The sequence below is a fragment of the Genypterus blacodes genome, unplaced genomic scaffold, assembly GCF_046128005.1.
Source record: "Genypterus blacodes isolate CSIRO-AG114 ecotype Tasmania unplaced genomic scaffold, CSIRO-AGI_Gbla_v1 ptg000029l_1, whole genome shotgun sequence".
Taxonomy (NCBI): domain Eukaryota; kingdom Metazoa; phylum Chordata; class Actinopteri; order Ophidiiformes; family Ophidiidae; genus Genypterus; species Genypterus blacodes.
This window is the reverse complement of record NW_027466842.1, coordinates 1028017-1053945: the sequence shown is the minus strand read 5'-3', so window position 1 is coordinate 1053945 and position 25929 is coordinate 1028017. Positions and strand designations below refer to the sequence as shown.

Below are 25929 nucleotides of genomic sequence, written 5' to 3'. Positions count from 1 at the left end.
GTGTGTGCTGTGCTTTACATTTACATGTTAACGTTAGCATGTCGTGGCTGTTGACCTGCTAAATGTTGGAATACTAGCATGCTCAGCTTGCTAATGAACTAGCATGTCTGTCATCTAACATGCTAATATTACAACATTAGCATTTCTCTTAAAGTTTATGGTTTGTTCTGGGGTATTTTCAGCATTTCTGGATTACAAGAAAACATTTTACATGAATATGTGTGATATTTTCCATTTATTTCACATTTTGTACTTTTGCTTTTGTGTTTTGTCCTAAGTGGACACTGACTGACTGCATTAAAGCTATCCACTTACTAATGTCGTTTATTACACGTTTGTGGATGTATTCACATATTACCACACATGGTTTAACTGAGGCCCTGTGATGAAAAGCATATTTTAATTTCAGAGTGATTTCAGTTGAACAGATGCAGTTTACATACTTAACCTTGAGGCTCTCTGCTCTCCTTTGCTTATGGTGCATCAGAGACACACAAGCTGCTTTACATCAAGCCACTGCGTCTTAATTAGCAGATATTTTTCCGGTCTATTGAGGCTCTTTAGGCCACACACAGGCCTGTGCTGCATAGAGAGAGAACACACACACACACACACACGCAAGCACGCACGCGGAAGATGCAGATATCTCACTGACACGTGATCTGCACAGAAAAATGTGATTTCCCATTACAACACACTAGAGCAGCAGTTTAATGGCTCACATCAGCATGGTCCGCAGCTTGAGGAAGTCGTTGTGCTCTGGGTTCTCCACCTCCACCACTCCCCACGGGTACAGGCGACCTCTGACCTTCTTCCCCTTTGCCTCGATCTGTTGGTTGGATCCTACCACTGCAAACTGCAAATATTAGCAGATATTTTTCCGGTCTATTGAGGCTCTTTAGGCCACACACAGGCCTGTGCTGCATAGAGAGAGAACACACACACACACACACACACACGCGCAAGCACGCACGCGGATAGTATAACAAAGGGATAAATCTGTTGTTCAGACTTCAGGCAAAAATGTAATGAGGTCTGCAAAAAAAAAGTGATCAGCAAAGACTTTTTAATTTTAATATTGAATGTGTAATACTGCTAAGCTGAGCCAAAAAAAAAGCTTTTTCCCCTGTCCAAAACGTAGCCTCTGGAAAGAAGCCTCTATATATTACTGTAATGGAAGAAATTTGTTTTGAGTAATGTGATTATACATTTCAGGGATTATATTGTGACAAAGCTTGTTTGGTAGAACTGCTGGCAGGGGCTCTCTCATAGAAGTGTTATTTTCTGACCACTAGGGGTCAGTAATGTCCCACATTGGGTTTATGGCTCAGTCAAGACAGACAATGCATTCTACTTCCATCTCTGCTTCTATATTTACTCCTGCAGATAAAACAAACACTCACTCACTCACCAGAAAACCCTTGAGAGACTTTTGTTTATTGTTGCATATTTACCACCATCTCACTCGCTCAAAAACAAGCCATGATCCAGTTTCCCTCCAAAGCAGAACATGCAGAAAACCACAAATGTACTTCAGACCTCACATCCCAAAAGCTGGTTTACTGTCAGGTCATCATTAATGTGTGTCTCCGCTAGTTCATCTGCATATAGAGGGACACTGAGATCCTCTTATCAATCTTATTACAAACCATCATTGACTATTTTAAGCATTATAAAAAATAATTATACAAGAATATCAAAGGCAAACTTAAACTTCCACAGATAGAAAAGAAGTAGAGATATGATGTGCAGTAACTTTAACCCTTTTGACATTTAGGGACAAATTTCAACTACATTTCATCTGTAATGCCGATCACCAGTTCATGTGCGTTGTGCGATTACGCCATTTTGCGTTCTCCCACATTACTCGGTCCAAATCTAAACAAGTTGATGATTTCTGGGAAACAAAGAGATTCATTTAACAAGCCCCTATCAAGTCTGAGTTACTAATACTTGACTAGCGATTTCTTTAAAAATTGGTGAACGCATTTATACCCTGTCCAATTTCTCACTCAAGAATTCCTCCACGCTGTCTGTGTTCCACTTGAGGATGCTGAGTTCTTCAGCCATGTTCCCGTTATCGTCCAAAAGCTTTAGTACAGGATCTGAGCCTCTCACGTACTGAGGTGTGGGAGGAAAATAGAGAGAAGGAAGGGGGTGTGAGGAATGCGTGCACAAATGAAATGTATTCACAGAAATATTTGTGATTCATTGATCTACATATACCGAGTTGTGTTTTACACCATTTCTTTCAGAGGAATGTACTTTAATAAACAATCTGTGTAATCATGAGATGCAATCAGACAATGTGTGGGTGCATCGGCGGCACAATTCATCATCGCTACCTTGATCTGAAGACCCTTGAACATTTTAGGCTTGTCGCTCCTGACAAAAGCTGCGGAGATCAAACATCAGTGAGACAAATGTGGGGTAATGAATCAGTTGATTAGTACTTCTATTTTCACCCTGCAGTCTAATTAGTGCTAAGTACAAAACCTCTAGAGAATGTGGCGTTAACAGGAGAGAAGACAGTTGAGAACACAGGAGGGCTACAGCTGAAGTAAACAAATGACAGCCATTTGGCGCAGGACTACAAAGTGCTTCAGTACGTCCAGTAACGTAACCCAACACCCAGTTAACCAAATGTTGCACTGGACAGAGATGGGAGGTCCCCACAACCCACCCACCCCCACCCCCCCACACACACACCACAACTCAAAAACAAGACCACCTACACTTAAAAGGGATTTCCCTCACTTTTAACTGACTTCAAAGGACAAGTATGACAAATTGGCAAAAGGACAAGTATATGTAAGACATATTCGTACCAAGCAAACAAGATGACAAGATGAGAAATGAGACAAAAATTCACCTTGGACTTGAGGGAACCTCCCCAATTTTCATCCACAGACCTCGAGGATGGCACCGGCGTAGAGCTGTTTGCGGAAAACACATACGAAAAAAAGCCTGTGAAGCATTTTTCTTTCTTTCTAAAGACAGACACACAGAGACAGCGGCCCAGGCCCTGCTGGTGGTGGGACGTCTGGCCCCGAGGAGTAATTTGATTCAGGCAGGCTGATTCATAAACGTGTCCCGGCGATTCCTTGGGGGTCATTAAACCGTGAGTGTGTGCATATGGAGCAGGGCTGATGGATGGCGGTTTGTGCAGGGCTCACTTGTAATCAAACCTCCAGCACCAATACACAATAAGTTAGAGGAAATTAGAGTGTCACGGCAGTATTTCACCACGGGCTGCGCTTGCTGTTTCGCCAGGGAGAGAGCGAGGTACTGTAAATGGCCTGGTTCACCGGTTCACACAATAAATTAAATTACACATGCAAAGCCGACATCCGTTCCTCTGCCTTTCCCCCCCGCCCGTCTTCCTGTAAACAATCCAGCCATGCAGAAATGAGATTTTTCACTTCGGAGACGAGTCGCAGTCAGACCACAATACCTCACCTCTGCTGACACTTAACATATTGAACACGTATTGAAAAGGCATTAATTAGCTGTTTATCAGTGACCTCTAAGCCATCTAATCATTAAATACCCTTCCAACCTTGCAGACAAAGCCACAGGGCGACCATGTTCACAAAAGTAAAACATTATGTTAGAATGATGTGGCAATAAACGAGTGAAGTCCCACTGAGTGACAAATACAGGACACGGGCAAACCTGAGCTCTTTACAAGGCCGACAACATGGTTAATCATTCTACTTTAGTTATTTAGTTATTAACCTCGTATTACAACCTTTGCAATGCTTCTATTCGGTGATATGTCTTACTAAATTAAAGGTTAAATCCCTGAATAGGAAGGCTGCCACGTTATCATCAAATGAGCACAGAGGAGTCCCCGGGAGACGACACGGTGACACGGTGGCACCTTGGGGAGCTGAAGGGCGGCCACGCAAGGGCGACTCGCACAAAAAAGAAAAAGCACATATTTGTAGCCAAAATGCCCTCCACGCTCAGGGAATCTTATTAATCGACTCGGCCGAGCAATGGGGCCATTTTTCAGAGGGTTTAATGACACGGCACTGATGTCGGTCATGAAGCTGAAAGAATTCTTAAGGCTGATAATTATTGGTGCCTCAGAGAGAAAAACGCGCTGGGTGAATTTGCCATTTCAGCTCGCAGCCTCGGTGCAGACGGGAGAAACAGTCGCTCTTCTGACATTTCCACTCAAAATTGTGAGGAGGAAGAACAGTAATCTTCCCTCTAAGTGTGTGTCTGAAACGCGGTTATCATCAAGAGGAGTAATGAGGTGTGCGCTACGCTTTCCAAGGTGCTGTTGCTAGGAAACTGCACGCGCTCAGGGGGCTTTGCTTAATCAAAGGAAATTACGCTGCTTTTCCACCTTTACTTGAGCCAGTGTTTATCTGTTGCAGCACAGCGGGGCGGCTCCTGTTGAATTTGCGGTAATGAGTAGTGAGGCGAGCGTACAGTCGCGGCTCTGCGGCGGTTACGGGGGAAAGTGTCACTAGGGAACTCTGGCGTTTAGATCCCCTGGGGAGATGCAAGTTAGGGTCAAGGGAGCTTCAGTCTGAACAGGAGAGGAGGCGAGAGGCGGTGCGTGACTGCTTAGATAGAAACGCACAGGGGCTTCTTAATATTATGGAGAGAGTTCTTAACCAGGGGACTGCTCAGCTAGGAGTTTCAGTAGCAGATAAAGCGACAGAGACACGATCCTTTCACCAGATTGGATGTTTCTAACCAGGAACTCATAAGTGTGACTCTCTCCAGTAAAGAAAATACAGATGAGCACAAATCCTGCAATTTTCTCAACCTGTAATGTATTGTAAAAACACGTTTCATCCGGTGTTAGTAAAATTAACGCCTGTTCACACATTATAAGTCTATACAGTGATGCTGTCTGTCACCATGTGGGAAAACAGGTCAGTGGCTGCACCTGATCCTGATCCTGGTGCCGGCTTTCCGATGCGCTTACAATGAGCTCATCCGTCTCAGAGAACAGGCAGCAAACACGCCGCTGTTTGATCATGCATCTAAAGTGGCATGAGGTCATAATAATAAAGGTAAGTGACCGCACAGATTATGTCTTTGTGCATCATTCCCACATTACAATAGATCAACAATCTTCAGCATTATCCAACACGTCCTGAGGATCTTGTTCCTTTCCTTTTCGTATCGTAGCATAATATTACAAGATAATTATCACGTTCCCAGGCTTTTGTTCAACATGGGAAGCCAGCAATACTTTCTTTCCTGAGCTCTGCTGTTGCTTTACCTTGCGCCCGTCCATCTGGGCCTCCTGCTGGCAGCACTGCTTGCAGTTAGGCTGGAGCTGGGTGAGGCTGAACTCTCCGAGCAGGTCACAGGAGCTGCACAGCAGGTTGCTGGAGAAGCCCAGCTCCCTGCAACCCTCTGACGCCACCTCGGCACCGTATGCCGACAGCTGGGCAGAGACCAAAGAGAGGGAGAGAGAGGAAGAAAGGTCAGACTCTTAGAAAATGTTCACTCACCTCTTATAGACAAGGGAGATATAAATGCAGTGTGTTACTGACAAATATTCAGGAAACAGAATTGTGAAATCTGGTGGAAATGGTTGATGATGTGACTGAGATGGAAACAATGGCTTACAGGAAGCTTAAACTGTGTTATTTCTACTTATTGGTTATTAAAAAACGATTTCAGCAAAGTAATAGAGCAGGGTGAGAGAGTCAAGAGGCAGAGGCAAGAATTTGGGTCTAACAGGTAATTAAACGGCTGTTTTACTGCTCATTTTCAGCCTGAGCGGTCAGCATTATCTCTTCACCCTGGCAGCTACTAGATGGGTTTATAGTTGGTCAATGTGTGATTTGCGCTGTTAATTCAACTAAGGCTGCAACTAGATTCATACTGGATAATTCTGTTGGTTCCACAACTATAAGACTGCCCACAAACGTTCCCCTATCGGAATTTAATTGCCAGGCTGAGCCCTCCGGTCTCTTCACACTCCTCCTTTACTACGAGGTGTCAGTCCACATGATGTCCCTGTGTTGTCCAGTGCCATAGTGGATAACGATCAGTATCACTTAACATCGAGAAAAACCCTGTTTGGGAAACAAGCTGACAAAAACTCTGAGATGGTAATTAAACACCACTGCTTGCTTTTACTTTCGGTATCCAGTGTGAATTTTATAGCCTCTTAAGGAACAATTTGAGCCTTTTATCTGCATGGACTTAACTCTGGAGCCTGTATTTAACATCTTCTCCATGTTGATATGTTAAGTTACCATATCTAACTTGATGTTCCACCTATCTTCATTAAACTTCGCTTACAGCTAACATTACAGCTGTTTAATCATTCATCAAAGGTCAAACTATGTGGACCATGAAGGCAGCACTGTAAATTTTGGCAGCATTTCTCTCCATTAGAGTATTAGAATGTGGTTTTAATGTCAATTAATCCAACTGAGCCAATAGAATCACTAAACTATGGACAGTAGAAGTAATTAACCATTTAATGAATTGTATGAGCTCTTTCTGTAATTGTGCTTCCGTGAATATTAACGGGAAAATGGAAATACTTAGCTTTAATAAGGTTTAATGTAAGATGCACACACATATGTAAACATAAAAACAAAATTAATACAACAATAAGTGAAACTGCAACGCAATCAGGAGACAAAGCCGGATGTTGGTTCAGGCTCTTCCTGAATTGAACACACACTGTTTCGTAAAACCAATCGATTGAAGGACAATATCTACCTGAAAGGTTACACGAAAGATACCTAATGTTTTGTTTTATGTTTATTTTAACATCCAGGCTTATCTAGTTATGTTTCATTATGAATCCTGACATAGGCCACGTCATTGTATCAGTTAAGAAGGATGCGGCTTGTAAGGCTGCACATCCAGCCCCTGAACGCCTCACAAACACAATGATATAGAATGTTAACGTTACTGTGCATATCATAGCTTAACAAACTCACCGTTTGTAAAATCGACATCAGCCATAAGAGGTACACTTCTCCCGACATTTTGGTGCCTGTTTGATAGCTAAACCGCATCGAGGACCCTTTATTTTCCTGAAGGGTGACCGCGTCGCGCCTGAACAATAAGATCCTAACTCGTTAATATTTTCGGCATTATTTCTCAGATTTAACCATATAGTAACGTCCGTGTCTTTTGTCTAAAAATTCTACAAATGTATCTACAAATATATTTTAAAATAGATAACCTGGGACACTTTTTTCCTGTTTTATGGATAGGCAGAATAAAAGACTATTTTACAATTCCTTGTCGACTGTGTCTTTAAACATTTAATTTGTAATCAGAAATGTAAACGAACAATTTTAATGTTTTTACTGTAAGATTACTCCAGAATTTTCATAGAATTGTATATTTTCACAGGTTACTCCAATATCTTCATTCTTTGAACAGGATCCCATTCAAATTAAATTTAAACGTTCCTCTTGGATTGTGTGAACAAATGTCTACAGGTATGTATAATTATAAATGAACCCCCTTTTATATAATTTTTGACTCATTTATTCTATTTATATTATGCTATGTTTATATTTGGATACCAACTGCTTACATCATTTCCTAAATGATGTTTTAAAAATATGTGCTTTTGCATGTTATATCGTGCCTTTTTTTTGTTTTGTAGTTACAATTTTCAGAAAATAAATATTAACAAAAACTTTTTGGGACTGTCGTGATTTAAGTGCCTCATAAACGCATATTGAGGAATAATGAACGAGCGCCCTCTGCTGTCTGAGTTTGTATTGTTTGGGTCAGAATGGTCCAATCCCGTTTGAGCAAACAGCTGCTGTTGGCCAATAGGCAGCCTCATCGGGGTAGCGGACTGCTCATCCATCCAATGGCCTGTGTCGCGTTTAAATAGGCTGTCCGTGCTGCTGTGGGTGAACACAGTGGACGGGACGGGACGGCGCTGCATGGGGGACACGAGAGACAGCGACTGGTGTCTTTGCCTTCACATACCGGAGGAACATTCACGGACAAAGAGAAACCTTCAGGGTCCCGCGGCGATCTGTTATTGCTTATTTGCCTCAGTGCTATTGAATACATAATCCGAGCATGAACACATTGCTATTGAGGTAACCAGAGAAGAGATCCACGGACACGCACAGGGCCATGCACAGACACTCAGCCGCTTTGTAATCACCGTCGTCGTTCCTCTGTGTGTCTCCAGCGTCTCCTCCGGGCATGGACTGACCAAACCCCTCTGTGGATGATTTGATGGGGCTGCTCAGAGTCATGGTGCCACCCAAGTTGCAGCTTCTGGTGCTGCTGGCGTTCGCAGTGGCCATGTTCTTCCTGGAGAACCAGATCCAGAAGCTGGAGGAGTCCAGAGGAAAGCTCGGTAGGTAGCTCCATCCCATCACAGTGTTAGAATTTATTCTGGATATATTATTCTGCAAAAATATGAGATAACACGTCTTCTCAAAGCTTGATCCTAATGCTTCAGTATATATGCTACAAACTTGTATGTTAAAGGGTCTGGGAAGAGTCCATATGTCACAGTGTGGTCCTAGTGAAGTCTGCATGGCTGTGTGACTAATGATCCCAAATCCCAGCATGAATTCATAGAAATTTAATGAAGACTCCTCCGCACAGTTTGAACATGTCACCTAGATAAATCAGGTGGATACAGGCGCTGGGGAGGTGCATGTTGCTGACTTCAACCAGTGATTATGAGTGTGTGTGTTGGTTTGTTAGGGATGGAATAGAATCTAAACCTGGGACATGTTGGTCACTCTGAAGTCAGATTTGAGATAAGAGGTTTGGTGGTGTGTCTGCTCAAGAGTGTTTTGCTGTGTTTTGCTCACTGTAAGTTTCACTGACATGTTGCAGATCCTTCTCAAACTCTTAATTTGGAGTTTGGGGCAAAATATGTCAGAATCTCATTGCTGGCTCCCATCAGGGGTTCACTTCCAACAAGGATCTGGGACATGACAGGATTATCTCACTATGGGGATTTTTTTAAAGGAGCACCAGAGCAGTACAATGCACCTTAGGGGCTCCTGTACCTTTGACAGGAGTATGGCTCTGAGGAAAGGGCAGCCAATTACATTTCACCCATTGTGCATTTAACCCTGTGGAATCTTAAGTCAGCAGTTTTGTTTTTCATTAAATACGGCTTTGGTTGACACCTTCAAAGGTGCTGTTTTTTGAGGCCTTGTGTGAAGGAGTCAAACAAAATAACACAGCACATGCCAATCAAGGATTTGGACCAACAATCAAGAACTTCCTTGAATCGGGTTTCTTTCTGTTGATGATGATCAGCGTAATCACAGCAGGAAATGATGCAACTGATCCTAGAAATCCCCAAATGTTATTGTTATTACACATTATTTCATGAGATAAAGGGCTTAAAGCTGTAAAATGTCAAACTGCTCGTCCTGGGACCTGCAGAGTTGATGATCTTTGTGTGATAATGACAGAAAATATGAGATTGCATAGAGACATTTCCATGCGCAGATTGTGAACTGAATGGTTTCCATTAAGCTTAACGTTGAGTAAAGCATCCCAGGTGAGTTTTCATGTTGGTCTACTAAGGAGTCTGTTGGGAATCGATGTCTATATCAGGCTGTGATAAGGTTTACTGCTGCTGCTATAAAGGGTCGTACTTTACACTGAGTGACAATCCAAACCCTCCTGGGCTGCACACATATTATACACTCACATCCACACAATCACACACACACACACTCTCTCTCTCTCTCACGCTCGCTCCCGTTGGTGAAACAGAACCTGAGAGCCCCTCGCCTTTCCCCTGACTGCCCACCACCACGAGAATCTGTTGACTCGGCAAAAAAAATGGCTCTGATGGATGACTGGACCGCACAGACGTCTGTATACTGGAGCCCTGAATTATGTGCTGCATAGCCAAATAGTTCTGACTGAGGCTTTTACAGGGTGGATGCTGACAGCCCTGTGACAGCCAGAGGGGCGGTCAAATTAGCAGGTACGCCTGCTGCACGTCCATCTGTGCAACAATAAAAGTCAGTAGATCAACACTAACAAGGACAGATGGGAAACCTGATAAGTGCAGGAAAGTTTGGGAAGAAGCAGGCGGGTATGTGTCACCTTACTGTGTCACGCTCCCACATGTTCATGATTAACAGAACGCCGGGAGGAATGGCTCAGGCCCGCTCCTCTCTGTGTGGGATCTTATTGCTTGACATGTAGGTAGAATAATATCTGCCATTAGAGCCCCCCCCCCCCCTCCTCTCCATCCCTCCCCCACCAGGCAGACAAGCTGAGATTTGCTTCCCAGCTGATCGTCCTCCCTAGGTTTTAGTGCAAAGTCTCCTGCATTACAATCATTCCGTGATGCAGCTGTGTGTCCCGCTGTGGGCCCTAATCCGTTATTCTAACACTATGTTCAATCTGGCTGCTCATCAGCACTGCAGCTGCCTGGGTCAACAGTGAACTAAACTGGATGGATGGATGGATGATGGATGAATGCCAGGAATGTTTCTTTTTTTTAAAGTACCACAAACTACTCCAAGGCCACTTTCCCTGCCAGGGTTTGGTTCTGTTAAAGCCTTTCCAGACACCTTACCTTGAATTACAATTCCACTTTACTTAATGTCTTATAGTCATTGTTAAGGTTGCATTGACATCAAACTGCAGAGGCTGTTTCTCAGCTGGTTGGGAGAATTCCTCTGATCAAAGCGAAGCCGCGCCCAAGCGGGGCTTTAACTACGGCACGACAGAAGCGATCAAAAAGAATTATCATGTCAAAGCAAAATCATGGAAAATGTTTTGTGTTTAATGCTTATATCAATAATTTGTCTTTGTATTTCCAAAGAAAGATAAACAGGTTTATGCAGAAGTCCTCCTGGCCTTTGTTGTAATGGAGTATTTTTCAGTTTTCATCTTTTCTATATGCAAATGAACTTGGCAGCAATCATTTTCAATGTGCAGAAGTGAAATTCCAGACGGTGTGAGCCTTGCTTAAGGAAAAGCTCAGTCAAGACGAATGTGCCGCCATTTACTGCAGCACAGAGTATCGTAAATACATTTTTATAGACGATACCACTTCCTTTCAATACCGCTGCTGAATCAATACCTCCTTTTCTGCCTGAAATCATGTTCAACAGTTGAGTGCATTACTTTTCTACCAGCAGAACTCCCTGCTTTCTTAACAGCAATTCCATTCTTCTGATGCATTCAAGTCAAGGGCCGTCACATGTCCGTGCACTATACTTAGTTTATCCGTCCGTACTGCAGGTGTATACATCATTCTCCCACAGACATTATGCTTGATGCAGTTCTAATTCGCTGTGTGGGAGGCGAGTCATCCCATTGAGGTAATGCACACAGGGGTGGCGTAATCCATCGAAGACGTTTATATGTCAGATAAATGATTTACCATCGTTTAATCCTGGCGGGTAGAAAACAGTAGAAACATTTCTTGCAGGGATGGGGATGAAGTTAATGGGGATCCCTGCTGTAATGGCAATGAAATGTATGTTCCCTCTGTGGTAACGGTGAGGAAATGCCTTTAATTGATGTAGGTAGCAATAACCTGTCCAACAAGCTTGTTAACAGGTGAAATAGAGGAGTTTGTGTTGTAATATCGTCAAATTTGAATTTTAAAGACAATGTAACTCTCTCGTTTGTCAGCTGTACTGAGCTCTCCTGCAGCAAGCAGCTTTTTGACTTGCATTGCATTATCGTGTATGTATATGAACCTTAATCGCAGTATAGTCAAAGTTCGAACATGCCTGTAAACATAGAGATTGTTTTTGTTGATGTCCAGTCGTAGGTTGTGGCTGAACTCTAGATGGGTGTAATGGGATATTGAGTGGTGTGTAAATAGAAGCGTACTTTATAAAACTGTCACCTCGTGGCCTGGTGTAACTAGAGAAAACGGCCTCTTCACCTCTTTACCCCCGCAGGCCATGTGAGGCCTGCATGTCACCCAGCAGGAGAGCCAGGCAGGAATCTTTCCCTCAGCGTTATCCTCTTTTTTTATATTTTTCCTGGCCGGCATTCTGTCAGCCCTGATAAAAGGAATTCAATTTCCATCTGTTGCGTGGTGATATTCAGTCCCAGACAGACACAAGCGGCTCTGTGATAAGCTCTGAGGGAGATGAGAGTTGCTGTTGAATGCAGAGGAAGGAAGACTGCATGCATTCATTGTGAAAGTGTTTGCAAAAGCTGACGCAAGAATGTCTTTTAAGCATTCAGTCAGCGCTGCCGCCCGCCGCTCGGGTTTGAATCTGACTTTGATTGTCATGCCGGGCACTCGCCGCCTGAAGACCAGCCGCGCAATTGCAGAGGGACGGGATGATCTGGTAAGGGATTCGCTCTTGAAAGGACATTGGTGAAGACTCGCTAGTCCTCGTTCAAACCCACCGCATTGATTTTGGAGAGTCCACCTTGGAGCTGCCCTGTGGCCGCTCAGATCACTGCTGCTTCATCCTTCATTCTTTCGCTCATGAGATCTTGTTCTGCAGTTTTGTTTGGGAATTCTTTTCCTGGTTCCTGGGTCAGCTTAACTTTACTCCTTACACATTCCTCACGGCTGTAGCAGGTCCGTCAAACTAGGCTGAGCAGGTTGCTGTAACCCCTTTCACACATGCACTCGCCCGAGTCTGGGAGTTCCAGCTGTTTTTTTTCCGGAGCAGCGGTCCGTGAAAACACAAACAAGAAGCAGCAGTTGTTGCAGCAAGTCCTCCACAAACCTTAATATCATTCCTGGATACATACTGGTTGCATATTTGTCATGTGAACAAGTGAGATTTCCGGAAGAAACTCTACATTATTCACAGTAATATGTGAATATTGGACTGCTTCTGTCCATTAGGTCAGAGTTTAAAATTCATCAAATCCAAGAAACGGTCAGATTCAGTTGTTTGTGTCCAGATAAGAAGCCTACCTGCGTCGTCCTGCTTTCATCTTCGTCTTCCACGTCAGCGTTTTGGCGTCTTGCCTCTGCCTACATGTTTGGAGGGATTGTAGGGATCACTGTGAATTTCAGGTGTAAGTGCGAAAGCTGGTGCAGTTGAACATTCCTGTATACCAGGTAGTCAGGTAGTGCTGCTCCGTTCTGGTCCATTTACGTGTTAGGAGCTTATGACTCACTTACTCAGAGGTTAATTTGCTGTCCCTCCCATCTCTTCCCACCTTTACCATTTGTCCTTTTCCATCCCTTCATGTGTACACAGCACACAGATTCCCTTTGAATTCTCCTCCTGACACCCACATCTCTGTTTTTAGCCTCTTCTGAGGAGCATACAGGGTGAGCCTGAGTCATTTGCTACACCTCTTCTTTCCTTGGCAGCCGGTGCAGTCTATCGCCCGGACCTTCCCCAGTCAGTCGGCGTTGCTCTGAAACATGCCATTTGAGCGGCTAATGAAGGGGAGCCCACCGCTGAGAAGGGCGCAGGTGTCGTGGATGGATTCGCTGTGTGAAGTAGGGAGGCAGAGCGCTAATAGTCATACTGGGGCCGGCTGTATTGTTAGGGGCGAGGGCTTTTGATTGGGCTGAGGATTTATGGCCACACTGGTCCGCACTTTGTCTGACAAAGAGCGTTTTCCTGCAGTGACTGGAGCCGCCCCAGCATTTGCTGCCGTAGCTGGATGACAGACAGGCTAATCGGAGTGTTATGGATGGTTTCACACTCTGAATGTAATTGGAGACTGTTTTGGGAGCACAGTCCTTGCCACTACCCGTCACTCCCTTCAGCCTTTTCCCTCTCTGCCTCTCTCACGCGCACACACGCACGCAATTTTCTTCCTCACTGTCTCTTCTCTGTCTTCATATCTCTTTTCTTGTCAGTCCCTGGCAGAGGTGTCAACTCCCCAAACCCTCAAAAAAATGGGCCAAGTCCCCTGCATCAAATCATTTGTGGCACCAAAACCCCTTGTAGACCTGAATGTCTTGGAACAAGCAGAGAGGCGGCTGATGCAATATCACCGAAACGATCAGAGTCACCAAACTGTCCCGCAAAGACGAACATCGATCCTGAAGTGACTTTTCCTTACATCTGAATACATAAGAGAGAATCCAATTTATTTAACCCACAGGACTAAATTTAGACTTGATTTGGTTCACACCTTGTCACAACCAGTTGAAAGGTATGAGTTTCTGACAGATGCTGGAGCCTGTAGCCGTGGAAACGTGTTACACCGTTTCCTCTGAGGTTTCTTCTTCTCTGCAGAGGTTTTTTTTTTTAGGTTTTTTTCCCCCCTCCTGTCTGCAAGACACCCAGCAGCAGCTAATGCACCTCTGTCAGGATAATAACTTATAATCACAGCGCTTTCATCCATCTCCTCCTGGATCAGCGGCTGTAAACAACTTCTGCATTTGCATCTCGACTCTCCTTTGTTATTCTCCCTCGATGTCTCCGACTCTCCGCACTGGATTGCTGCTCCCCCTGAAGCGAAAGGAATATCCCCCGCTGGCCTCAGAGCCAAGGTGCTCATAAAGAGAGGCAGAGGGAGGTATGGGGGGTGGGGAGGGGGGGTGTAAAATAAATGGATTTGTTTTACGACGGCAAGATATTTAAGTGAAGAAAGCACGACCGCAGCGTTTTTTTTACAGCAAATTTCATCAGAGCACATGGGGAGGAGAAGACAGCAGACGTACCACTGCTGCCCCCTCGTCTTCCTCACCCTTCACCCCTGCGCTGTTAAATATAAAGGGTCCTTTAAAGCCTCCTTCATCCTGTTTTTACTGTAAACACGTCTGAACACCAGGAGTCGCATCCTCCGCTCCTCTGGGATAAACCTGTAAAGTGGTGCTACAACTTCGGCTGATTCTCCCTCCCCTGTGGCTCCTCGTCTCTCTCTCTCTCTCTCTCTCTCTCTCTCTCTCTCTCTCTCTCTCTCTCTCTCTCTCTCTCTCTCTCTCTCTCTCTCTCTCTCTCTCTCTCTCTCTCTCTCTCTCTCTCTCTCTCTCTCTCTCTCTCTCTCTCTCCCTCTCTCTCTGGGTCTCAGCTGCATTAGGATGAGCGGTTGTGTGAGCCGCCTCTCCAAATTGCACAACTTGGAAGATCATTAGCGGGGGAAACAAATCAGTACACTGCAAACAAATGTGTCCGTGCGAGTGTTGCAGTACTTTATTTATGAGGTATTAGAGAGCCGCTGAATATTCAGCACCCAGCACCCGTACGCGCTCAGTGGGATCAGGGATACTACACGTCTGACTTGATGCGATGCAGATTTGCTGTCCACAGACTCGTGTATTTGTTGCTCCTCTTCCACCTCCCTTTTCTACAGAGATGGTGCATTTAATAAGCCAGAGAACATGAGACAGGAAGGACACACACACATGCGTAAGCCTGCAGAGATCAAGCCTGGTTGTATACATATTCTGAAAGATGTTATCACTTTCTGCGTGGGACATCTTCCTCACTACTTTGCGGCGTTAACCTGTCCCTCCCACTCTTCGTTAGACCTATGAATAGCTGCTTTGTCGTCTGCTTCGTGTCCTTTTCCCCGGACTCCCATATATGCATTATTAATTAGCTGTTATGGCTCAAAGAGACAGAGTAGAGGAAGAGAACATCAGATAGCTTTGCAACCAGATCAGTGTTGTTAAGTAAGCAATGTTTGATGTTATATTAAGATTTGAGGGCCACACACACAGAAGTGAGACCGGGTTGTGTGTGTGTGTGTGCGCAAACGCATTAAAGATTTTCTTAATTTGTAGTAAAAGAAGACGTGTTGCACGGATGCTGTGTGTCATTTAGGTGCAAAACCACTGATGCTGACCCTTGCTGCAGCATCATTGTGCACACTGGCTGAAAACAGAGAGTTGGTTCATGCTTTGTAAGAATGCAAGTCGAAAATTGTATTATGTGAGTGTGTCTAAGTGTGTGTTGGCAGGTACATTCACATGCTACATGTTGTGTTGTAGACATGATACAGAAGTAGAAGGATCAATCAAAAATCTGAGTTTCCAGGGCCGTCAGGGACATGTGGCCGATGGATCAGTCCGGGTTTCTTTGCCCCTGTCAAACGCAGGTCCTTCTTCTTCTGTTGACACACATTGACGGACACTTCTGCTTTGTTTAATGCCTCTGAAAATGTTACCTAATTCCCTCTGCTTAGCCATTGACAGTCTGTGCCAAGATGAGATCTGTTCTAATCAATTGCAAACACACACACACACACACACACACACACACACACACACACACACACATACACATACACATACACACACACACACACACACACACACACAACCTGTCAGACCCGTCTTTACTTAACAAGGAAGGGGAATGATGGGATCTGCCATCTGTGTGAATTCCTCTATAATCTCATCAGGACTGTTTCTGAAGCAAACAGAACGCCCCCCCCCCCTCTCATGTTTCCTCTCTGCCTTTCCTCCCCAACCAGACGTTATTAGCTCACCTGTCACACGGCACTAGAGGATTCGATCGCGGCGAAGACGGATCGAGACGGGAAGTGGCAGGTTTGAACCACGATGATGATCGCCTCGCCTCCATCCATCCCGGGTTGTTATTGTTAGTGTAGAGACCTCGGCTTCGCGTTTCGATCAGGAGTTACAAATGCTCCGGATGCAGCTGGGTTTTTTTTTAGTATCCCCTCCAGTTCCAACTGCTTGTATTTTATCAATAGTTCATGACCTCCAGAGCATTAATAAGACATTCTGAGCGCAGTCCAACACTCCAGATTCTTCTCTCCGTTTGTGACTTGTTTCACTTAAGGCCCCATTCTTCCTTAGTGACACTCAATTGAGTAATCACAGTCTCAAGACCCAAACCCCCCAAACCACTTAACCACTCTGAACCGCTCGCACAGTGTTGTTGTCTGTAAGTGCAGACAAGGACGCGTTTTGTCTCCTCTACGTTGCAGGGGGAACGCTTTGTCCGGACCGGATCGCGCTCGTTGGCCACATGCTACTTTGTGGGTGAAGAATAATTCCCAGGCTGTACAGGAAGGGTGACCTTTATGTGATTGTTTGTGCTGAATTAAACTCCCGGGGCCAGCAGCATCTCTCCAGAGGATGGAGAGCCACCTCCCGCGCTTTCAGCCTGGCGGGGTTGGAATTCATTTTGTGACATTACCAACATGTCGCCCGCTGTGTTTTCTTCACCTTTCCTACTCCTCTCCGCCCCTCCAGCCAGGCTGAGAAACCGTGGATGTCATAACAATGAAAAACTCCTCAGCCAGCGTTTACGGAGAACTCAAAGATGGAAGAACTAAATAGGAAATTGTGTAGCGGAAGGTTCTGATTTGTTAAGATCTAAAACGAATCAATACGCTCAGACATGATTTATTTTGTTCCTTTGATTTGTAACAGCGCTTCCTTTCTGTTGCATATTTCCTTCACGCTACATTCTCAATTTGTTATATCATTCTGTCCTATTTCTGGTGCTCGTAACCAGATTTCCCCCCTCCTTTGATGCTTGATGAATACAGCAAACAGAATGAATAGAATCTTGTCTGGTCCACCACAAAAATGGCCTGAAGTCTGTTTGCTCTCTTTGAGGTTAACTGGCCCAGTCTGTTCCTTTATTAGCAAACCAGTGCTCGTATTTTTACACCACACATTGACGTCAGGTTGTTGAAGCCGGTGGCCTCCGGTTTGTAGACCCAGGACCTGGACCTGGTCCTCGTTGTCCTCTTCCCGTCTTCGCCTGCTCGAGCCAGTGAATGAGAGCTTTCATGAGGCGTCAATGTAACATCTGTGTGTCAAAACCAAAAAGGGGGGAAAACCACCTTTGAACTTGGATTCAAACACATTTCTGTCAGATTTTCAACTTAAAGCTGTAATAGGTCACTTTGTTGAAACACTTTCTTTATAATTTGCTGAAATCAGTCATCAGTCACATGATGCAAGCAGACTAATCACATCCTTCTTGTGCGGTGCATCACGTAGAAAGGGAGAGGAGGAAGATTCTCTCCATGATTCCACCCACTCCACTTTCTAACATATTGTTTCTTTGAATTACTAAATTGTTTACGAGTGGAGAAATCAGACGGTTGGGGATAAAGCACAATAAAGGTAAAAGCTTTTTGCCTTTGTGATGCTGTGGGGGAAGAAGACAAGGTGACAGATCTTCAGGTCATGCAAGTCAAGTTTTAAAAAAAAGCAAATTTGACTATGATTTGCATATATTATGTCTGTATGATAATGTGCATCTGTTAAAAATTACTTCAGCACCTTCACAGCCATTTGCTCAAAGTGCTGCAGTTTATCTCCAGTTTGTGTTTTTAGCTCTGTGCAGCTGTTATCAGGATCGAGAAGCTGCACAAACAGCTTTTCATATTCCGTGTCATCACTCCCATAACAATGGCAACACAGGGACTCCAGATTCTGTCTCTCTCAAATGAGTCAGACGTGAATCTCTCCATCAGCCAGTTGCACATTTTTCTGTTTCCACTTATAATCCACTCGCCGCTAAACAGATTCAAACACGGAATTGGAGAAATTAGACGTTCGGGAAGTTCATGGTTAATCCAAATGTTGGTGAGTGTGTGATATAATTGAATGCTGCAGTGGTGACATAACTATCCCCCTGGAAACCTGGCACTGCAAAACAGCAGCATGCATCCAAGTCTGTATAGAGATAAGAGGGGAAAATACCACCACCAGCAGCAGCAGGAGAAGAAGCAGCGGCACTGACTAACTCCATTTTTATATAGCAAGCAGCAGCTAAGATCTCCTCCCTGTCATCCTTCATTGATTTTGCAATCCAGTGTCATCCAAGTAGAACCATACAAGCCGTACACCTCAGTCTGCAGCTGATAGCCAATCTCTATTAGAACCAAGACCAAGGCTTTGGTTGGAGGGGCTGGTCCTCTCGGGGGAATGAGGGAGGGAAGGAGAGAAAGAGAGAGAGAGAGAGAATGCTCCCAACTCCCGGATTGCGGCGATGATGGATTTATGAGCTGCTGGGAGAAAGGATCATCTCCTCTCACCCACTTTTATTATCCCATCAGATCTGACGTGATAGCCATAATACATGACGGCCCGTCACATTTTGGGGCGATCTGACGGCGAATATGAAGTATGATTTCAAACGGTTGCTATCTAATCAGCCGCGAAATTGCTTCAGTAAATATGTTCCAGCAAACCCCAACTATCAACGCTCGGTCTGTCCCCGCCGTCTCTCACTTTGAATGGAACGCAGAGTAATAGGCTTGTAGTTAGTCCCGATGTTTAAGACCCGTGTTGGCTTCACGGTTCATAATTAGCTTTTAATGCACAGAGACGACTCGAGCAGGGGAAACCGATTGAAATGTGGAATGAATGGAGGCCCGCTGTGTGGTCAGAGTAATTCAGGCTTTTGTTCTCTAATTAAATGACCTCAGAAGGGAGCGCTAAGCTTAGGTTTTGTGTGTGTGTGTGGCGCCCTCTGATACAGTGGTTTTTTGCCAAGCATGTTCCTTCATGCAATCAATAGGCCGTCGAGTCTAAAGCCTAGTTTTTTTTTTTACCGCCTTGTCAGTTGTCAGTTGCTTATTTGGCACCCAGCGTCGTGTCTTTAATGAGTGTTTTCTGGGCCCCTGTGCATAGTTTGGCCTCTTGGGTAGATCTGGTTCTTTTCTGGTCTTAAGAAATGAGAGAGGGCAGCCGGGTTTGCGTTGCCAGTTTTGCGCAAAAGCCATGCAAATCTTTTCAAAAAGTCAAATGCAAATTGTCAGTGTCTCACATAACAAGTGACGAAATGCAAAGAAGAGTTCCGTGCTTGGTCTCACCTTGAGATCAACCGAAACACGGCAAACCGGGAGCCGACCTTCAGACGTGTCGTACCTCTCTGGGATTTAATTATCGTTATGTCCTTAAATCGTCTGGTGAACCAAACCGACTAAATGCTTGAGCTACATTCCCCAAATGGTCCGTGAACTAACCCGTGTCACCCCCAACACAGAAATAACACGCTGCATATAACCAATAATTGGCTAAAATCCGTTTCCATTACAATTTGACCATTATTTCTCGCCACAAAAACACAGCAAGCGAACACAAAAACGTTTTTGTGCCATTTGAGTGGGGTTTTTTCGGACTTAAAGTGTTTTCGGTGCACATTTCTCTCACAAAAGCCGATGTACTGCTGCATTATTATGGCTGAGTTGGAATCAAAAAGCTAAATTAGTATCACCCGGTTATTATCAAATAACTCTTAAAGGCCATAGTCCACCTCAAATGACACAACTGTTCATACTCACACAAAGGGGACTTTCACACTCCACCCCCCATTGTGGCCATTTCCAAAAGCTAGAAATACATTTATTTATACATTTATACCACTTTGGATGAAGAATACTACAGCCTTAAGGTGTTAAGGTCTTTTACAGCCGGTAGTAGATATGAAATGAAGAGACATTATATTTTGGACGTGCATTATCCTGTTTCTGCCATAGTCCTTGTCTCCCTGCATTGTAATATTATCATTATAACAACTATAAAGAATGTTTCTGCCTGGGTGGTAATGTTCCAACATAGCAACGTTTTATTGCTGTTGTTTTTGGCGAATACATGTTTAGGACAGACACAGGAAGAAGTGTCTCCATTACAGCATGCTGGGCCTGACGCACTTCACCCGTCACAACCACCTGGCACGTCTCCGTCTCTTCGCCATCCGCCTGACACCAGTTGCAAGCGTGCGGTTATGCCGTGTTTCTGCTGGTAACCAGATCCAGCTTTGGGTCAGTGGAACACTAGCAGCTGCTCTGGAGGGGCAGTGAGAGTATTTTTGTGTTTTCCGTGTGTGCGTGCGTGTCGGCGTGGGTCTGCACGGACGAAGGAGAGGGCAGCCGAGTCACAGATGACATCTTAATTGGCCCTCCGTGGCAGATGCCTGCCTGTGGAGCCGGCTCGACCAGCCAGACTGCAACTGTGTCTCAGTAGCCAGTCGGGGCTTTAGGCAGGGTTTTAGCAGCCCGCTGGCTCCATTGAGAGCTCCCACGGGTATTAGGTGCTCCTGTGTTGTGATGCAGGCCTCCCCTCCTCACACACACACACACAACACACACACACACACACACACAAATGGCCTCTCTTTCCATCCGTCCTGTTGAGTGCTCTGAGGCATTGTCAACACTAGCGAATCTGAGAGGGATTCAAGCTAAGAAAACCCAAAGGCGACAAAGGCACAGATGCATTTGTGGTGAATTTGTCCACAGACATTGAGGTTTGTGTTTGGATTGAGACACACAACCACCCACTTTCACTCATTTGCGGTCTATTTGTAGCATCATCTTGCCATCGAACTACCAACCTCTGACCTGTAGCCTGCCACCTCTCACTCTTAAACCTCACCTTTGACCCTTTCACCCTCATCAGACGACGCTTCTCTTTTACTCAGACGCCACTTGGTCGGATGAATAATATGTATATAAGCAAGGTTTTGACTCTGAAGAACACAAAAGCAATAGAGTTCATCTAAAAGGAGCGCCCACAGACACGCAAGAGTGAAAATAAAGGTGGTAGATTATTATTATTAAAGTTCAATCTGATAAGGGAACAAGAGACGCGGTAGCTCGGCGTGAGATGAGCTGTTCAGGAAATTATTAATATTCCTGTTTGACATTCTTGATCTATAGTGTGAAGCAGAAAAGGAGATTAAGCGATCTGCTATTCCAAAGAGACTTTCAAACCAACTTTTAATGAACTGGCTGTAGTCTCAAACACAAAGGACGAGCAAATTGGAATGCGATTTCAGTTCTTCTTCTTTTTGTGTTAACAGGCTCCTCACAGTGAAGAACAAGGTCACTGGATTAAGTATGAATTTGAGGCTCAGTGTTCATGGATGAGATTGTCGAGCATGATATTATGTTTCAAGTTTCAACGCTGTTTCGTCCTTGTTTTGAGCATTTGCTGGTTTTTCCAGGTATTTGAATATCCGTGCGCTTTACATTCACGTCCCATTGTACTCTGTCATAGTCTCTACAGTCTCCACCATTTTATTAAAACAAGCTGCTGTAGGGTAGCAAACAAATCAGGCATGTTTAGATTGTTGCAAATCACATGCATATACTCAATGTCAGGGTTGCTGTCTTGGAAGCTGACACACACGGAGAAGAGCCTATGGAGGATTTCCCCTCAACTTGTGTGGCTGCTGTGTGAAATAAATGATGATCTACGAGGTTTAGATGCAATAGAAAAGTATTTTGTAATCACTGAAATGCCTCCGTTTGTTTTTCCACTATGTGCTGTGCAGTGATTGAGGCAACGTGGATGTGTGACAGAAACGTCTGCATTAACTGACACTAAGTTACGCAATAGTTATCACTTCTGCATATGTCTCAATCCATTTTGAGGTGAAGCTGCTCAGATCAGTGTAGTGAATGAGATTTGGAATTCTCTACTCAGTCTTGCATCTGAAATCATTGTTATTGTCTCATATTTTCACCTTATACAATGTCTGGATGAAGCTGTAGCCAAAGTTTATCTTTTGTTATTAAGATATTCCTTACTATCCTATTTTTTTGTTGCCAAATTTGAGTGTGCGTGGCTAATTTTCAGCCCAATGTCCTGTATCAACTAGTGACGAGGGGAAGTGGGGTGATTGTGGTTTACAAAATAACCGTTAAGTTTCATCATTGAGCGATGGAAGCTTAACTGGAGGGTTATTGGGCCTTGGTGGAGGTATGAACTCCAATGGCTGCCCCTCCAGTTATAATGTGACACCCTGAGTGTGAAACCTGCCTGGGTTATATAAATATAAACCTGGTGTCTGTCCACGTGACCCGTTTAGTAAGCAGTAATACATGACGACACATCCTGATATAACGTGTGATGAATGAGGCGGTGGTGAGGAAGAGGACACAAAGGGAAGCAGATCCTTGTTTCAATCTCCTGAGTCGTCTGCTTTCTATATCCGGACACCTCAGGATGTTTCCATCTTTACCCAGGAGAGGATGTGCCCAAGTCACTGTCAGTGTCAGCCAACTTTCAAGTGTGTTTATAATCATGGATTAGTCTGTTCCACCAGTGAGAATTAACCAGTAACATAACACAAAACTGTATTGTTGCTATGGTTACATACAGTCGCAAGCTGATTTGCAACAGCGGTAAAATGGTTGACTAGAACAATCTTTGAAGTATTGGGAATTTATTTTTTTGCTGCCCTTGACATCTTCTTGTTTATTTAATGACACCTGTTCTGCTGCACATGGAGGTCAGAGGTCATGTTCAGCTCAAGAGTTGATTGTAGTGTTTCTGATAAGCTACTGGAGCAAAGGATATCTCAGTGCTGTGGCCCCAGGTTTCATATTTTACTACTTACTAAGTCTCCATTTTATAAGCAAGAAAATCATCGACCATGATCCCGATCCTGATCTCATGTCCGTCTCATTTCCTCTCCCTGTAGAACGAGCCATCGCCAGGCACGAGGTGCGAGAGATCGAGCAGCGGCACACACAGGACGGGCTGCGGGAACGGGACGTGTCAGCATCCACGCTGTTCGAGAGCGAAGAGGACCTGGTCATCATCTACAACAGGGTGCCCAAAACAGCCAGCACCTCCTTCAGCAATATTGCCTATGACCTGTGCGGGAAGAACCACTACCACGTCCTGCACATCAACACCACCAAGAACAACCCTGTCATGTCCATGCAGGACCAGGTCAGAGACATAGGGACATAATCAGCTCCTGTATACTCAACTTCTACTTTTATCTTGTAAGGACAAATCGACCAAACGTTAAATGATGGTAACAACTTTGAACTGTGGTGTTGTTGATTCAGGTGCGGTTTATAAAGAATGTGACTGAATGGAGGGAAATGAAACCAGCTTTATACCATGGACACATCTCCTTCCTGGACTTCACCAAGTAAAGAGATTTAACATTGTCATTTAACATGTTCACGGAGCCTTTAAAGCCATTTTACTCTGCCTGTTGTTGCTTTGTGTAGTTGGCTCCTCCTTGTGGCCATTAAAGGCTCCTCGCTTACACAGTAGAGTTACTCAAAGTGAATGTTCTGGTCCTTTTAAACTGGACCAACAACCATATGCAAATTATTGAGGTTTTACATTCTCTTGTCTCCTGGTCAAAGTGCAGTTGAGTTTTCTAACCAAAGTCTTTTATTCAGATTTGGGGTGAAGAGAAAGCCGATCTACATCAACGTGATCCGGGACCCCATCGAGAGGCTGGTGTCCTATTACTACTTTGTGCGTTTCGGGGACGACTACCGGCCCGGCCTGAGACGCAGGAAACAAGGAGACAAGAAGGTTTGGATCCCCTGCAATCTGGAAATTCTTGTGTTCTCTAGGGAACGACCCTGTTGTCAACCGCGCTTGTGTGTCTCTGTTTCAGACCTTTGATGAATGTGTAGCAGCTGGCGGATCAGACTGTGCCCCCGAGAAGCTCTGGCTCCAGATTCCCTTTTTCTGTGGTCACTACTCTGAATGCTGGTATGATTTCAAGCACTTGACACTTAACCCCATTCAGCACAGCACCGAGACAGCAACTAAACTGGAGCTCGTCTCATTTCCTTGCCTCTGATATTGGGAATGACAGGAGGGGAGAAATGCTTGATTAAGCTTCAATTTATGTTTCCTGTTTTCTTGCTGTTTACTTGTTTAAGTGGAAAATTGAATCGAACACACCTCAGGTAGTTCTGATAGTCCGCAGAGAGGCACAGACTTCAGAGATTTCGGTTTCATTGTACACTACATTAAGCATTCCAGTGCCATTCTGTCACTTCTGCTACACTCATCTTTCCCAAGGTCTCTGATAGCTCTCCAAGCCTTGATATGCTCTCCCGTCATGATGATCTGTATCAATCTCTCTCTCTTGCCTCCCTCATGTCTTCATTTACCTCTTTCACCCTCCTTGACTGTGCCCTCTTGTTTTTTTCTACCCTTCAAATGAGGTTACAGTGACTGACACAGGCATGGTTCTCTCATGCACGCAGTAATCACACTGTGCTTAAGCATTAAATGCCTTTTATTTCTCAAAAAATGCTTGTGAAAGTAACCCACACACATTTCCTACCTGGTACAACTCCTGCCACCGCTATCCTCCACTTCCTTGCTTGTTTCCTTGTCCTTCCTCCGTCCTTCCTAACTAACACGCTGCTCTCACCACCCACTGCGTTCATCCACTTTGAAAAACATGAGCACTGGCTGAAAATGAACCTCATTTCTGTGCAGGAACGTGGGCAGTCAGTGGGCTCTGGAGCAGGCAAAGTATAACTTGGTGAATGAATACTTACTTGTCGGTGTAACGGAGGAGCTGGAGGACTTCGTCATGATGCTGGAGGCCGCGCTGCCACGCTTCTTTAAGGGAGCCACGGAGCTTTACAAAACAGGTAGAGTGTCGGCTAAACTGATTTGATTGTCTGATCAATTTGTAGTCCACCCCCCTTTATGGTGTTTTACTGATCATTTACAATCAGTGAAGTAACTATTAATGATGGAGAACATGAGAGAATCTTATAATAATGGTAATACTGAATTGTGGCACATGGATGATGCAGGATCAAACACAAACACTCCTCACAGGGTTGACAGGTTCGCTTCCCAGTAACAGTATCTCAGTTTTATACAGTATATTATCTTTAAACACCACAATTTTAGAAGGCATACAGGTTTAAAAAGTACATATTGCAGATCTTAATTTACCAAATCATCTGTTACCAATCAGCGATAATAATAACTGCTCATAGTTATACTTGAATGTTGTTATCCATTCTCAAATACCACTTCTAGTCATGTTTCACATTTAGAATGATGTTCTTTATACTGTTGAGCAGCTGAATGTAATGAATGCCAGGACTATTTAGCAGGAGGTTCATGCTACACACACTCACACACACTCACACAGCTACACTCATTTACACTTCTATGCTGCCAAGTGTAACCACAGGTTTCTCTGAGCTGCTCCACTTAAACAGTTGGGTTTAGGTTCCATGCTCAAGGGCACCTTAGTGGTGGTTAGTCAGCCCTCGTTCTCTTTCCCCCAGCCAGATTTATCCTGCTGTTCCAGGAAATCGACACAGCAACCCTGTGAGGAACGT

The 25929-nt window shown here is 44.5% G+C and overlaps 2 protein-coding genes and 1 long non-coding RNA gene across 4 annotated transcripts in view; 1 reads left to right on the top strand and 2 right to left on the bottom strand.

The window, feature by feature from the left end:
* Positions 1–1416: 1416 nt before the first annotated feature.
* Positions 1417–7044, bottom strand: selenof (selenoprotein F). The gene is made up of 5 exons (XM_076145031.1): positions 6936–7044; positions 5249–5416; positions 2873–2936; positions 2346–2395; positions 1417–2121 (listed from the first exon to the last, which is right to left on the bottom strand). Exons 1-5 carry the CDS (start codon positions 7011–7013, stop codon positions 1990–1992), a joined length of 492 nt encoding a protein of 163 aa, XP_076001146.1. The 5' UTR covers positions 7014–7044; the 3' UTR covers positions 1417–1989.
* Positions 7045–7866: 822 nt separating this feature from the next.
* Positions 7867–25929, top strand: part of hs2st1a (heparan sulfate 2-O-sulfotransferase 1a) — a 19114-nt gene continuing 1051 nt past the window's right edge. Inside the window, exons 1-7 of one of the 2 annotated variants that reach the window (XM_076144565.1) lie at positions 7867–8066; positions 8162–8332; positions 23280–23533; positions 23656–23741; positions 24001–24139; positions 24225–24322; positions 25064–25221. In XM_076144565.1, coding sequence (XP_076000680.1) covers positions 8209–8332; positions 23280–23533; positions 23656–23741; positions 24001–24139; positions 24225–24322; positions 25064–25221 — 859 coding nt within the window. In that variant the 5' untranslated portion in view covers positions 7867–8066; positions 8162–8208. Of the gene's footprint in view, positions 8333–23279; positions 23534–23655; positions 23742–24000; positions 24140–24224; positions 24323–25063; positions 25222–25929 lie in introns of both variants that reach the window. The other variant, XM_076144564.1, reaches the window with a different exon arrangement.
* Positions 25216–25929, bottom strand: part of LOC142993964 (uncharacterized) — a 6779-nt gene continuing 6065 nt past the window's right edge. The window contains exon 3 of the long non-coding RNA XR_012961334.1: positions 25216–25916. This is a non-coding gene — a long non-coding RNA (uncharacterized LOC142993964). The remainder of the gene's footprint in view (positions 25917–25929) is intronic.